The sequence below is a fragment of the Dendrobates tinctorius genome, unplaced genomic scaffold, assembly GCF_039654945.1.
Source record: "Dendrobates tinctorius isolate UK_male_01 unplaced genomic scaffold, ASM3965494v1 ptg000138l, whole genome shotgun sequence".
NCBI classification, from domain to species: domain Eukaryota; kingdom Metazoa; phylum Chordata; class Amphibia; order Anura; family Dendrobatidae; genus Dendrobates; species Dendrobates tinctorius.
The window spans coordinates 12506225-12522623 of record NW_027361806.1 but is presented as its reverse complement, the minus strand read 5'-3'; the positions used below and the strand labels follow the sequence as shown (position 1 = coordinate 12522623).

The 16399-nt window shown below is 43.6% G+C and overlaps 1 protein-coding gene across 1 annotated transcript in view; it reads left to right on the top strand.

The window, feature by feature from the left end:
• LOC141048722 (FRAS1-related extracellular matrix protein 1-like) overlaps positions 1 to 16399 on the top strand; it is a 176826-nt gene that overhangs the window by 51562 nt on the left and 108865 nt on the right. The window contains exons 20-23 of the mRNA XM_073544597.1: positions 2310 to 2526; positions 3359 to 3503; positions 7172 to 7313; positions 14328 to 14523. Coding sequence (XP_073400698.1) covers positions 2310 to 2526; positions 3359 to 3503; positions 7172 to 7313; positions 14328 to 14523 — 700 coding nt within the window. The remainder of the gene's footprint in view (positions 1 to 2309; positions 2527 to 3358; positions 3504 to 7171; positions 7314 to 14327; positions 14524 to 16399) is intronic.

Sequence of the window (16399 nt, the reverse complement as noted above, 5' to 3'; positions counted from 1 at the left end):
CGGAGACAAAGTGAGAGGAGGCTGCGAGACGCCTTCTTGGCAGGTTTGAGGCCGGGATTGCATTTGATCATCACTGGTCCCCTGTGAACTGTGCAGACCACAATGTGTAAATAGACGGCATGAAAAAAACCGTCCGCCAAGCATGGCACAGGATAAAGGGCCGGCAAATCCCAGCATCCATGTGTGGTTCTCAGCTGGTATGAATCCTGATAGCGGCTGCGAGTGCCACACACGGAGACGCTATATTTAGGTTATTGCATGTTTATAGAGGCAGCGAGGAGCAGGGGATCCGGGAAGAGGCCGCGCTGCGCCAATGGAGCCTCTGGGACTTTCCATGACTAATATCGGCCACTTTGGGACAGTCATTACTTGCTTTCTCATCAGAACATAGAGCCTCTCTGAGCCGGGAGTTACAATGTCACCAATCTGTCTCACTTTGAGTTGGCAACTAATGTTCTCATTTCAGCCCAAATTTTCCCAGCGTGATCCTGCCGCTAACGCCATCCAAGTCATAAGGTTCAATCCGCGGTCACGCTGCAAATTTTGATCCAATTTTTTTTTTTTAGGGAAATAATCGCCCCCATCGACTCCTGAAGAGCAGAGCTGTCTAGATTTAGAGCAATGCGACCCAGTGTTCTTGTATAGTTTGACAAATCTGTCATTCAGGGATCTGGGGAAACGAGGGGACACCTCTAGCTAATCACAGTTTGGGTCGTCACCCGGCTTTCCCTAAAGCTGAGAACAGATTTGGTCCATATCAGATCAGGGACGCCTACATGAAATGTATTCTAATGAGTCCTATATGCTTTATATTTCCATGTCTTATCGTTATCAAGATCTCTGTGAACAGCACATTCTCGCTTCATAACCTTAAGGTATGTGCACACGTTGCAGATTTGTGTGCAGAATTTTCTGCACAAAAAAAAATGCTTCTCCTGGCAGAAAACGCAGCTGCAGATTTCACAAACTTCATCGTGCTTTTTGTGCTTTTTTAGTGCGTTTTTTTCATTGTGGTTTTCGACCTGCGGATTTCTTGAAAGGAGCAGGGGGAAAAGTGCTGCAAAAGCGCACAAAAGAAGTGACATGCTGCTTTTTTCATTTCCGCACCAAATCCGTGCGGGGAAAAAAAAGCAGCATGCGCACAGCGGATTTTGTTTCACATAGGCTTTAATGCTACTGTACGTCACATGCAGTTCTGCTGCGGATCCGCAGGGCCCAATCTCCTGCGTATATGCAGCAGAAACGCACCGTGTGCACATTACCTAATGCTTCTTACAGCTGAGAGTTTGTTACAGTTTCAGTCTGTAAACAAAACATCTCAGACTTCAAAGACTGATACATTTGTAACAAACTACCAGGATCCATTTTTCTTTGCACTTTTCTTCTAAGTTAATGACTTTGGCAGTAAGTGCACCTTAATATTGCTGCGTTTTGATGTAAATGATCACATCTAGTGTGAGATCTTTTTTATTATGTGGTTTAGATATTTTTTTTGCAGCTTATTTGAATAGGAGACATGGCATAAGGGACATTGGCCTATTATATCACACAACACCCTAGGTCTAGTTAAGTTTACGTTCAGGTTCAAAAAAAGAGAGTGCCACAAATTAGGCCAAACATGGTGTTGCGATGTTAGGTAGAAGGGTAAAAAGAGGCGCCAAAATTACCATCCACCAAGAGCCACATTGACCAGTAGCATTTTCAGACTGTCTGGCCTATGCTTACACTATTATCTCCCCCCATTCGGTCAGGCTGTGAACAAGACGGTTCCCTTTCACTGTCAGAAAGCAGAATTCTTACAGTGGTGAAGATTAGAACTGACGCCCAGCGAAGGATGTCTCACATTGTGTTTGGGCACAAATTGCAACCGTTCATTGTCAAAAATGCTTAAGTCAAATGGATCTTTTGGTTTCAACATTTACACCACCTTTGGGCATAAAGGGTGTCATACTTATGAATGGATTTATGCTAGAGATGAGCGAATACATTGGCAGGACCCCGGCCCAGCGGCCACATCAGAAGTCCTGTGAACCGCGTCCCACCCGCCGGCATCCCCAGCGCCCCTTCTGAGTTGCAGTCGTGCGTATGTCCGGCGATGCGACAAGGTAGGAGGCGATTCATAGGGCTCAACAAACTACTAATGGTCACTGGATTTGCTAATTTATTCGCTCATCTCCAATACCTTTTCTAATCATCATTTTGTCTTTGGCTTCTTTAAGAATTTTAATTTAGAATTTTTTTCTTTTTACATTTTGCATTTATTTATTGTTTTTAGTCTTATCCTGTGTTTCGTCTTCTTTCTCACCCAGATAATTGAGGGGGGAAGCTGTGAAATAGGTCCAGCCACATTAAGCGCAGAAGACCTGGATATCCCACCTGATATATTACGCTTCTCTGTCATAGCCCCCCCAACACACGGATTATTACTGCACGGCCTGCGTGCTGCAGATGTCGGTCACTCCAATCCTACGGGGACGCACGGAGAGGCCCTCATCGACACTTTCACCTTGGATGCACTGACGCAAGGTCTGTCCTGTATATATCAGCTGCATATCATTCGGTTGTGTAGGTATAATGCTCTCAGGGGGCGTCATCTATGGACCCCTAAACCTCTGCTTCCTCCCTATATCCTGTTGGGCAGATGAGACTTCTGGGATCTGTTCTGTGTTTGTGAAACTTCTTTAATTCCTTCTTGTCCGGGATCCAGGAGAATAAAAGCTCCTCTCCCTGATCAGTGTCATATACAGGCCGTGAATGTCCTCTGCTGGCACCGAGGGGTTACTGCAGACCAAAAAAAATATAAAAAATCTAAAAGGAAAAAAAAAAATGACATATGAAGTAAGTGAGGAAGTTAAATAAAGAGCCAAAAAGAGGAATGTTCCCGCAGTTTTTTCCAATAGCTAATTCCTTATAAAAATAGAAGTTATAGTGAGTTTCCAAACTTTCCGGCAGCGATTTGTCCCATGTTATATAGATGCATGATGCCTGTCGTTTATGTTTTTTCAATAGTGTGGGAAGGCTTTGCTCTTGCGTTAAATACATTGATGCTCCCACAGATATGGACGTATCCAAGCACGTTCGCTCGTCATCACTAGTTTTTACACTTCCAATGGCATTTTTTTTTTGTAAGACCCTTTAATTCTGCAGGGCGGATGCTATTCCGCTTTTGGCCTCCTCTGAACTTGGACAGTTTTGGACATTTTACAAATATGCGTTTTATGAAGTGTAAAAAAAATGAGGCACGGTGCTTGTTATAAGGAGGGAGCAGGTAACTGCTCTGTGGCCCCGATGTTTGGCGGCTCCTGTCACGTCCAGTCCGTTCCTGGGAGGGATGAATTAATGACTTGTTTTCCTATAGGAACGACCATTGTGTACACGCATGATGACACAGAGACGCGGCAGGACCGATTCCTAGTGCAGCTGACAGATGGCAAACACACAGTCCGGGAGACACTGCATGTTCACATAACGCCAGTCAACGATGAAAAACCGCAGCTCATCAGGTGACCAAACCGGAACGTCGCATTATAGCCCCGTAACGCAGCGATGTAGCAGAGCTGAGATGCAGAAGGGGTGCTCATCAGAAGCCGCGGCCGAATCAATGAAATGATGCAGGCCTGGGTTTAATGGATGCAGTGATGTTAAACCTATAAAACGTTGCATTCAGTGGATTCAGCTTGCAGCGTTTTTATTTATTGATTTTTTTCTGCGCTGCAAATCAACAACGCAAATCCCTGAATAGATAAAAACACTGAATATATAAAATGTGACAATTTCTATAAAAAAAAAGGGACTAGGGAGAGAAACATGGCGCCTCCTAGTGCGATGACTGTGCGATGGCCCTGTAGCCCAACCCCCCCCCCCCCGGCTGGTCCCAGCCCACCACCGAGAGGCCATTGTGCCGGGCGCAGGCACAACACTGGGGTCATCGTACAGGAAAGGTCCGACTAAGTGAGGAACCAGCTGCTGCAGCCGCTCGGGAGCGTTTATGATGTCTGGGCATCCAAGACAAAACTTTTACATGAAGTACGGAAAAAATACTGAGCCGTCAGCACGATGTAGCGTAAACGAGTATTTTATTGATAAATCGTACTAAAAATATATAAAAACTGCAAAATAGGCATAAAGTGGGAGGTAAAAAGAGTCCAACCGGCGTCTTCACCAGGCAAAATGGAACCTAGTCCTTGGTTACCATATATATAGTGGGACAACGGGAGAGTTAAGTGCAGCGACCTCTGACCTCATAAAAGAAATGGCAAAAACAATACACCATAAAAAAGCCTCAACGTAAACGCCAAAGAGCGTCTGAAATCAGACATAATGCACAAAGGTATACAACAATTCTCAAAATAACAGGCAGTAAAAATTAAAGGGGCTGATTCATAATACGATGTTCAAGCCACATAATAAATTTGCCGCATCTTCTCAGTAACATGCGCCTCCATGCACCTTGCGAGAAATGTTGCATTTCTGGAGGAACAAAGTGTCACCATTTTTAATGTATTTGACGATGGGCCTTGCTCTCCTTCGACTCCTCTCCTGCTCCTCCAGTTTTGGTGACTCTGCTTCAAACTGACATGAATGCACCAAAAGTTGCAAACTTATTGCCCAAGTCCACACAACTTTTCAAAGCTTTTATGACAGGTCTCTGACACAAAAGGTTTGATGAATCTGCACAGTAGTATTTGTACATAGAAGGTTGGAAAAAGCATATTAAGAGGCTATGAACGGCCGCTGTAATAGACCCACAGCGCAGACACTTCTTCACTCATTACATAAGAAACCTTTACTATAACCCAATTCCTGAAACACCAGCAGAGTTTTTTCTGCAGCGTCTTTTTTGGCATGTTTTTCGTTGGTTTTGCCACAAGTGTTTTTTTTACATTATACTGTATATACAGGAGTGAGCGGCTTCCAATCAGAAGTCACCTAAACAATGATCAGGTCACTTCTTTTAACCTCTTTTTGCCATTTATGGCTTGAAGTAGTTAAAAGAAGCTGAAAGACGGAATGCATCCACAGCAAGTCAGTTTTACATTACATAGGTATGACATGGATGGAATGAGATTGCTGGATGGATGGATGGATAGAATGAGATGGATGGATGGAATGCGATGATGGATGAATGGAATGAGATGGATGGATGGAATGAGATGGCTGGATGGATGGATGGATGGATGGATGGATGGATGGATGGATGGATGGATGGAATGTGATGATGGATGGATAGAATGAGATGGATGAATGGAATGAGATGGATGGATGGAATGAAATGGATAGAATGAGATGGGTGATGGATAGAATTGGATGGATAGAATGAGATGATGGATGGATGGTTGGAATAAGATGGATGGATGGATGAGTGGATAGAATGAGATGGATGCAGGGCCAGACTGGCCATTTGGCCATTCTGGCAAATGCCAGAAGGGCCTGTCTGGTTGTGGGCTGCCTTGTCTGCTAGATTGTTAACAGAATCGTTGTTCTCAAGACACCCATACTGTTAAGAGTTGTAATGGAGCACAAAGTCGCTGACTCCATCACCTACCAGTAGGCCACAAGTATTATTAGAAATATTGGTCTTGTAGTAAATCTTGCTTTCCTCCAAGAAAGGTAATATTAGTAGTAATATATCCCCATCTGGTGCTTGGGGATGGGTTCAACATGGGCCTGTGTGACTTCAAATGCGAGGGCTGAATTTCAGCTCCAGTCCGTACCTGGATGGATGGAATGAGATGGATGGATGAATGGAATGAGATGGATAGAATTGGATGGATAGAATGAGATGATGGATGGATAGAATAAGATGATGGATGGATGGATAGAATAAGATGGATGGATAGAATGAGATGGATGGATAGAATGAGATGGATGGATAGAATAAGATGGATGGATAGAATGAGATGGATGGATAGAATAAGATGGATGGATAGAATGAGATGATGGATGGATAGAATGAGATGATGGATGGATAGAATGAGATGGATGGATAGAATGAGATGATGGATGGATAGAATGAGATGGATAGTTGAGTTGGTCGGATGCTGCATACACGGGTTTGTCATTTGGTACACCTCTTGGTGATATTACAGTGTGTATACAGTATATATATATATATATCTCTAGAGAAAGACCTACTCTATTGTTCCTTTGATCCCCATGACTCTGGTACATTGCTATCACCACTTTCAGATACATTGTAGCAACACATAAACATGTTGAGAAACATCGGAATGAATATGTGACACTTCTGTCTGCACAAGGTCGCTCTTGTTGATGTGTCTGTGACTTCAGTCAGTTACACGCAGCCCATAATCCAGCACAAAGCGAGCGGACACATTGCGCCCTGTAGGAATATGTGAGCGTCCAGAGTTATTAAAGGGACCAACACCATAACATTCATAAAGGGGACTATATCACTCAGCAAGTCTCCGCGGAGAAGGTTTGTACTGGGTATAATGGTGAATGTGGAGATAAGGACCCAGACACAAGATCCTCCAAGCCTCCAGGGGGCGATTACCCTTCAGGCTGGTGAGATGTTAATGATTTGGACCACCATGGCAGGGCATTTGTCTGCCACAGACTCCTGGGCACTAAAGTCCGCAGCTGCCACTCAATCCCATAGGATGTGCGGCCGTCAATCACCATTGTACTTCATCAATTGGGAACTGGTTTAAGAAGCTAGACCAGGATTTGGTTTCCCAAGAGGCTCTGCAGCAGCTGAGGTCATTCAGTTATCATCTAGCTTATCCAAGTGGAGAGGTCTGGCCGGGATTGCCGATCTGATTCCTATGTATAAGCCTCGTCACTTTCTATAATTACCTCTAATCTGGGAATGCGGCAATCATCGTCTCGCAGGTCCTCACAGGGAATGAGCGCAGTGATACAGGCACCGCTAGCTACAAGGCAACAATGACAAAAAATGGCTGCTGGTATTTCCTAAGGGGCTGTCACCCAGCTTTCCAGAGTCCTGAATGATATTACGTTCTAGTTATAGTTTAGGATGGAGCGGGATGCTTTAGGAGTTCAGTAATCTGTAAAAGTGGGGCAGTCGCAGCGTGTCTGTCCTGTCATATCGGTAGTTATCCAGCTTTCCCAGGAGCAGGTAGATCATTATGTCTGTGTCCTGGGAACATCCTCAATGATCCGTTTATTCTGCTTCTGTCATATTTAGGAATGGAGGACTGCAGGTGGATGTGGCCGATAATAAGGTCATCTCCTGCCTGGTTTTGGAAGCTGAGGATAAAGATTCCCCGAGGACATCCATTTACTACATTATTAACAACACCCCCATGTACGGGGAGCTAATGAAAAAGGTCAGTGAGGGGTCGCTTTATCATTGGGTTCATTATAAAGCACCCCCATAACTGTGCCCTTCATAGTACACACATAACACGGCCAGTCATAGTAACATAGTTATCAAGGTCGAAAAAAGACATTTGTCCATCCAGTTCAGCCTATATTCCGTCAGAATAAATATCCAGATCTACGTCCTTCTAAAGAACCTAATGACTGTAAGATGACCCCATAACAGTGCCAATCACAGTGCCGTCATATTGGTGCCCATCACAGTACCCATGTAATGGGTCCAGTCACAAAACCCCATAACAGTGCCAATCACAGCGCCCACATAACAGGGCAGTCACAGGGCTCTTATAACAATGCCAGCCACAAAATGCAGAAACTGTGCCAGTCATAGTGCCCTCGTAATGGTGCCCATCACAGTACCCATGTAATGGGGCCAGTCACAAAACCCCATAACAGTGCCAATCACAGCGCCCACATAACAGGGCAGTCACAGGGCTCTTATAACAATGCCAGCCACAAAATGCAGAAACTGTGCCAGTCATAGTGCCCTCGTAATGGTGCCCATCACAGTACCCATGTAATGGGGCCAGTCACAAAACCCCATAACAGTGCCAATCACAGCGCCCACATAACAGGGCAGTCACAGGGCTCTTATAACAATGCCAGCCACAAAATGCAGAAACTGTGCCAGTCATAGTGCCCTCGTAATGGTGCCCATCACAGTACCCATGTAATGAGGCCAGTCACAAAACTCATAACTGTTCCCATCACAGCGCCCCCATAACGGTGCCCATCACAGCACCCACATAACCGTGCCCATCATCGCACCCACATAATAGTGCCAGACGCACTCTCTTAATAGGGCAGGCAAAGGGCACTGATAATAATGCCATCCACAATATCCAGTAACTGTGTCAGTCACAGTTCCCAGATAGCAGAACCTGCCGAATACCCCAGTCACAGCACTCCAATAATAAAACCACACACAGAACCTTCAGAACAATGGCGGCCACAGCTTATGTGTGTATTGAGTGTGTGTGTCTGGTTGTTGTGTGTCTGTACATGTTTGTCTGTGTGTTTCGTGTCTCTCCGCACTTGTGTATCTCTGTGATGTTCTGCATTAATTCCCATGGAGTATTTAGTAATTGAAGTTCCCATACTCCGCTCCCACGCACGTATCAGGGGAACCCCGTTACACAGTGCTGTATTGTATATAGGGTATTAGCCATTCGGCGCGGACAGATGTCCGCATTTTATGGATGTGTCAGTTGATATTTCTGCATTTATAGGTTTGGGAATAAAGGGAGAACATCTGAGATGGAATGTTCTTTCATATCGTCACTTTTTCTCATAGAAGCTGGAATCCCCGGGATTGAGCACAGAGCCGCGGTTCATCTCCGAGTCTGTAACGAAGTATCACTCGGTGTAGTAATGACATTTACAGTTATATTTCCATGCTGTATCGGTTCTTGTTTTCACCATCTCTGCTTGCTATAATGCAATAGCAAGAAGCAAACTTGCGTATATTCATGACTGTTGCCTCGTAACGTCTGGCTAGTTTCAGGTGGTCTAGGTGGGCATTGAGGTAATACCTGTATACCCGGGGTCTAGGGTAGTGAGGGGCTAATGTAAGGAATTCTTAGTGGGGTATTATTGATATTCCTGGTGATTTATAGCAATAAAGGAGGTTTAATAAATGGAGATAAGCTTAGTATCCCTGGTGGTCTAGGGTAGTGAGGGTTTTAATCTCGGTACCTCTGGTGGTCTTGAGAAGCATTGATGTTAATATTAGGACCCCTGGTGACCAGAGGCAATGAAGGGGGTAAGGTAAGGAGGTGTTCCTGTTGGCCTAAGGCAATCAAATGGTTAACAGGGGGATAAATACTTGCTGTAACAGGGGGCAGAATACTGATTGATCAGCTTCTTGTTTCCTTTGTGCACTGATCATAGAGATTAGTGGAGGGAGAAGACAGAAATCACTCAGGAATGATCGGGCAGAACGAGTCAGGATTCAGGAACTCTGCCCCATCATTAGAATAATTCGGGAAGTCTGTGTCACGCTGCCTACAGGAATCAGTGGTGCCAACTCCTCAGCGTTAGACCTTTTTCCATCATGTGGAATTAAACTATAAGGGTGAGTGCACACAGTGCGGATTGAGCTGCGGATTTGCCAGCAGTTTTCCCCTGCGGATTGACAACTGGACAATGGAATAGGTGTCAAACCACTGCGGAATCCGCAGAAAGAATTGACATGCTGCGGATTTAAAACTGCAGCAAATCGGCACAGAAAAATCCGCAGCATGTGCACAGCGGTTTTGAAATCCCATTGGCTAACATGGTACTGTACAATGTCTGCGGATCCGCAGGGCCAAATCCGCTGGGGATCCGCAGCAGAATCCGCAATGTGTGCACATACCAAGGGATTGAAAGACAACAAGCAGAGTTCTTAAAATCAAGAATCGATACAGAAAGAATTTTTTGAAACGCTGTAAAACTTTTCCTAATTAGCAGATTACACCTTTAAAGAGCCAGCAGGTCCAAATTATGCTCCTTAGTAGCTTGGGTTACTGTGTAATCTGATCCTGCAGTCACAATCACTTCTCCATGGAGGCACATCAATCTGCATTGGAGCTGCAAGTGTAGGAGGAGAGGCCTCCGCCGAGTACCCGGGCCGGAACCGAGGGGACCGTCATCTAGGTTCCTGGGGTATCTGTTTCCAGGGAGCAGAGCTAGGGGATGGACCTCTGAGACTGACAGGGCACTTGGGGAGGAGTCCGGACAAAAGGGGCGGAGAGAGCCCGACTGAGTGAGTCAGCAGAACGGGAGAGAAGGAGAAGGAGACTTGGTGAGGGCCAGGGAGCGAGAGCCACGAGCAGCTACCAAGGAGGAGGACAACGACAGGAGAGAGACTCTCGGTGGACCCCAGGGAGACGGCGCCGAGCTTACCGACAAAAGAAGACTGCTGCCTCACTCCAGCTCTCGGCTGCGGCCCACTCGCAGCCGTCCACGGCCGACACCGCCTCACTCCAGCTCGCGGCTGCGTCCTCCTCACTGCTGCCTGCAACCACCGCCGCTTCACTCCCAACCACGGCGGTGACTCCTCCTTTGCCGCCTGCAGCTGCCTCCGCCCCAGTCCGTGGTAGGGACTGGGCCTGCGCCCGCCACGGATCCTCCAGTGCGGCCGCAGACTGCGCCTGTGGCCTATTAACCACCACTTATCACCGTCCCTGTCGGGGAGTTGCGACCTCCACTCTCCCACTCCCAGGTGGTATCCCGCTGCTTCCGCTGGGGGACATCCTGCCAAAGAACTCTCCGCGGGCCTGTTGTGCTCCTGTTCCGCCTGGGCGTCGGAACGCCCGAAGAATATGCCAGATCTTCAGTGGCTGGGCCCAGTGGCTGTGATGCCGACACACCGTGGAACAGAACGCCGAGGGATGTCAGGATGGATAAGTGATACATAGTGACTAAGGACCCATAGTCGGCCATTCCGTGGCCTTATAGTGACCGGTCTTTGCCGGATTAGTCGTGTTCTCCCAATCCTTCTTTATGTGTATTGGCTCCGTGCGAGGACAACTACTGTTATTCTGTTGGTTGCGTAATAATAGGCCTAATGGCATTTATCTATAAAAGTTAACGTTTAGGCTGTGTGCACACGTAGCGATTTTTTTTAAGCGTTTTTGCTGCGATTTTCGGCGCAAAAACGCAGCGAAAACGTTTAAAAATCATGTATAGAACGCCCCCCATGCATTCCTATGGCATTCCGCACATGCTGTGCTAATGCTGCGCTTTTTTCCGCGGCGGAATCGCATCGTGGAAAAAAATCGCAGCATGCTCATTCTTTTGTGCGGAATCGCAAAGAATTGCCGCGATTCCGCACCCATAGGAATGCATGAGAATCGCTTACTTCCCGCATGTGGCTATGCCCACCATGCGGGAAGTTAAGCGTCTCATGTGCGGTTGGTACCCACGGTGTGGAGGAGAGGAGACTGTCCTCCAGGCCCTGGGTACCATACCCCTGTAAAAAAAAGAATAAAAAATAAAAAATCGGGGTATATTTACCTTCCGGTGTCCCGCGCTGCATTCCCGGCCTCAGCGTTCCCAGTAATGCCTTGCGGCAAGGTCCTGTGATGACGTAATCTCGCGTGACTCTAGCGGTCTCACGAGATCGCTATAGCAACGCGAGACCAACGTCATCACAGGTCTCGCAAGGCATTACTGGGAACGCTGTGGCCTGGGAATGCAGCGCGGGACTCCGGAAGGTAAATATACCCCGATTTTTTTTTTATTTTTTTTAGCATTTTAACATCCTATCTTTTACTATTGATGCCGCATAGGCGGCCTCAATAGTTAAAACCTGGTCACACTTGTCAAACACTATGTTTGACGAGTGTGACCAACCTGTCAATCACTTTCCAAACGATGCTTCAAATCGCTTGGAAAGTGCTTGAATATCGCACGCGAAAATCGCGATCATAATCGCGGTAAAATCGCGCTGAAAAAAACTCGCAATTTCTGGGAAGGAGTCCGGTTTTTAGTGAGCGTTTTAAAACGCTACGTGGGCACATAGCCTTATAGTCATATCTGTCTCGCGTCTCGTCACTGCATCCTGCGTACCTGCTATTACCACACGTACACAAAACTGTAAGATTTGCAATCAAAAACATGTACTTTTTCTGTTTTTTGCTGTCTATGCTTTGGAACAACAAAAAAACTTGCAAAAATGTAGATACCCTTTAATTTCCTTATCATCTGGTCTTGCAGTCATGCTCTATTTTGTTTGTCCCCTCCTGAATGCATGCAGTGTGAAATAAGTATCCTATGTCTGCAGGCTCCAGCGACACAGTTCTGCACTGGAGCTGTGGACGTGAAACGGTGGCTCATTTTGAAAAACTAGTTGCAAAACTGCTGTATTTTTTTTTTCTTTTTGTTTTATTAGAGCAAAACATATAATGTTTAAGATAAGAAGTAAAGAACGTTTTGAAGCTTTCCCTCTTCCGGCATCATAAGGGACGCATATGATGACTTTTTTCACTTGATACCCACAAGCTTAAATGTATTTTATGTGATATACCAACACTAAGTAGCAAGTATTTGTGAAGTGTAAAAGAAATTACAGTCATATGTTAAAGTTTGGGCACCCCTATTAATGTTAACCTTTTTTCTTTATAACAATTTTGGTTTTTGCAACAGCTATTTCAGTTTCATATATCTAATAGATGATGGACTCAGTCATATTTGTGGATTCAAATGAGGTTTATTGTACTAACAGAAAATGTGCAATCTGCATTTTAACAAAATTTGACCGGTGCAAAAGTATGGGCACCTCAACATAAAAGTGACATTAATATTTCGTAGATCCTCCTTTTGCAAAAATAACAGCCTCTAGTCACTTCCTGTAGCTATTAATGAGTTCCTGGATCCTGGATGAAGGTATTTGTGACCATTCCTGTTTACAAAACAATTCCAGTTCAGTAAAGTTTGATGGTCGCCGAGCATGGACAGCCCGCTTCAAATCATCCCACAGATGTTCAATGATATTCAGGTCTGGGGACTGGGATGGCCATTCCAGAACATTGTAATTGTTCCTCTGCATGAATGCCTGAGTAGATTTGGAGCGGTGTTTTGGATCATTGTCTTGCTGAAATATCCATCCCCTGCGTAACTTCAACTTCGTCACTGATTCTTGCACATTATTGTCAAGAATCTGCTGATACCGAGTTGAATATATGAGACCCTCAACTTTAACAAGATTCCCGGTGCCGGCATTGGCCACACAGCCCCAAAGCATGATGGAACCTCCACCAAATTTTACTGTGGGTAGCAAGTGTTTTTCTTGGAATGCTGTGTTTTTTAGCCTCCATGCATAACGCCTTTTTGCATGACCAAACAACTCAATCTTTGCTTCATCAGTCCACAGGACCTTCTTCCAAAATGTAACTGGCTTGTCCAAATGTGCTGTTGCATACCTCAGGCGACTCTGTTTGTGGCGTGCTTGCAGAAACGGCTTCTTTGGCATCACTCTCCCATACAGCTTCTCCTTGTGCAAAGTGCGCTGTATTGTTGACGGATGCACAGTGACACCATCTGCAGCAAGATGATGCTGCAGGTCTTTGGAGGTGGTCTGTGGATTGTCCTTGACTGTTCTCACCATTCTTCTTCTCTGCCTTTCTGATATTTTTCTTGGCCTGCCACTTCTGGGCTTAACAAGAACTGTACCTGTGTTCTTCCATTTCCTTACTATGTTCCTCACAGTGGAAACTGACAGGTTAAATCTCTGAGACAACTTTTTGTATCCTTCCCCTGAACAGCTATGTTGAATAATCTTTGTTATCAGATCATTTGAGAGTTGTTTTGAGGAGCCCATGATGCCACTCTTCATAGGAGAATCAAGTAGGAGAACTACTTGCAAGTGGCCACCTTAAATACCTTTTCTCATGATTTGATACACCTGGCTATGAAGTTCAAAGCTCAATGAGGTTACAAAACCAATTTAGTGCTTCAGGAAGTCAGTAAAAAGTAGTTAGGAGTGTTCAAATCAAGAAAATGATAAGGGTGCCCATACTTTTGCACCGGTCAAAATATGTTTAAATGCAGATTGCACATTTTCTGTTAGTACAATAAACCTCATTTGAATCCAGAAATATAACTGAGTCCATCAGTTATTAGATATATGAAACTGAAATAGCTGTTGCAAAAACCAAAATTGTTATAAAGAAAAAAGGTTAACATTAATAGGGGTGCCCAAACTTTAACATATGACTGTATATAGTATTCATACCATGTGGGAAAGTTTACGGGGAATGAATACTTTTTCAAGGCACTGTAGATGTCAGGAAATGAGACCTGTAGACCTAAAAGTATATACAAAGTGAAAGAGGCGCTGGATTTTGCTCCTTGTGTTCTGGAATCATTTGTTGCAAAAGTTTTCATTTCATTTTGGCATTCAATTGGGGACAAAAAAAAAATGGATCCTTCAACGCCTGAGATTAGACGTCCTTGTTAATCGAGTTCTTTTTCTATAGGTGGACTCATCCTGGGTCACTCTGTACGCCGGTATGAATTTCACGCAGGATGATATAGACATGAACCGTATCTGGTATTTCCACACCGTAATCGTCGGTTGCAAGGGACATGACAGTTTCCGATATTACGTAACAGATGGGGAGCACAACACGGCCCCGAAAACTTTTTTCATCTCCATTTTAAACATAGAGAAAGGTAAGTTTTATGGGCCGGGGACTGATGCGGGCTGACGGCAGAGTCAGACAGCCATAATATTGTATTATCCCATGAATACAAGACAATTCTATGTCTCTGCCGAGTGGAACAAATACCTCGGGATCCTTCAAAAACAGTTGTGCTCCGCAGACATGCAAATTACCAGAGTGTCCATTATTACCCACATAGCTGAATCCAAAGAGTCAAGTTTACAAGACGGCCGACAATCGAGTGTCTGTTTTCAATGACCATTCCGACGGGCCATCTGTACGGATGTCATTTCCATGGAGACCAGTCACCAAGTCCAATTATTCGAATAATAGCCTAAAATTTTTCCCACGTGTGTGGCAATTACCCCTCGTCTAAGAACTGGCATAAAAGGCAAAAAAAAAAAAAAAATTGTAAATTAAATTAGGATTTTTTTTTTTTACCAGCAAATTTCTATCATTTGTAAATAAAAAAAAAATACAAGAACATTAAGGAACAAAAAAAAGACAATTCTGAAGTTTAGAAGTTATTTAAAATATGAAATTATTTATTTCATATATGTTGATTGTTGAATAATTCTTAGATGTCATATAATTTCAAACATTTTTTTAATTTTTCAAATAAAAAAAATGTATCTGTAATTTATTTCCTGATCCAAATAGTAAATTTTATCAAAATAAAGTAGTTTATAATCTATGATGTCCTTTATTATGTATTTATTATATATAAAAACTTGTATCTGTCCTTTCTTTTTCTAACCAGAATAGAATATTTTCTATAAAGTAGTTTATGATCTATGATGTATTTATTATATGTATTTTATTTAATTAAGTTGTTTAATGTTTTAATTAATTAAATTATTTATTTTTAGGACGTTACTACTATTTTAATCGATCTTTGAAAATTAAATTTTCGATTTTTCTAATTCACTAAAATCCGAATATGATTTAGTAGATTGAAGGCTGAAATCAAATTTACCATATAACTTAAATTTTTTTTATTACAATTTATCAACAAAATGTAAAACTGAGAGCACATATAACATTTTTTGGAAAATCATGTTAGAAGCTGAAAAGAATACGTTGCCAATGAGAGATTGGCACTGGAGGATCAGACGCTGCTAATTCCCATAGGGGGGGGGTCCCCTGGCCAAAAAACAAAAATCTCCCACTATTCATTTCTAATGCAACTTGCGCTTAAAACTACTAAGAATCATCAGCGCCATCTGCAAACTGCGATTCATAAGCACTTTGTCAGGATGCCATGCTCCCTGACATTACAGAAACCCCCCCCCTCAACGTTGTAATAAAGAGAGGTGCTTGTTCTGCCCGGCAATTAAATGCATCTCATTTATTTTTCTTACAGCTGAGGCTTTATTTATTAGTAAACAGCTGCATCGGTAACTTTTTGTAGTTTTTTTTGTTTTTTGATTTTTTAGTTTTTTTTTCATGGTTAGATGATTGCCAACTGGTGCTCCAGATAATCCATTAATTCACGGTAATCGCTGTGCCGCTTTACGCAGGGGCAGAAAAGAGCAAAATAAAAAAGCGTCACTCATATTCTAATAAAGGGATGAAGATGAAAAAAGAAATTGTCAGGATTTAGGCAAACAAAAAGTTAGGTTGAAAAGGAATAATTAAGTGACAATTTAAGGTTTAAAAGTTGCTACAATTGGTTTATTTTTTTTCCAGTCATCGCAGGAAGAATAATAGGAATCAACTAATGATTGGGGTTAGATTGCTCATTGTGCGAGGTTGCATAAAAATGTCCTAACCTATAAAAAAAAAAACAACTGGCACTTCACAACGATATCAACAAAAATTCAGACTTACATATTACATATAACCATTGCCGAAAGAACAGATCGAGAAATAATGATTTTAAAACA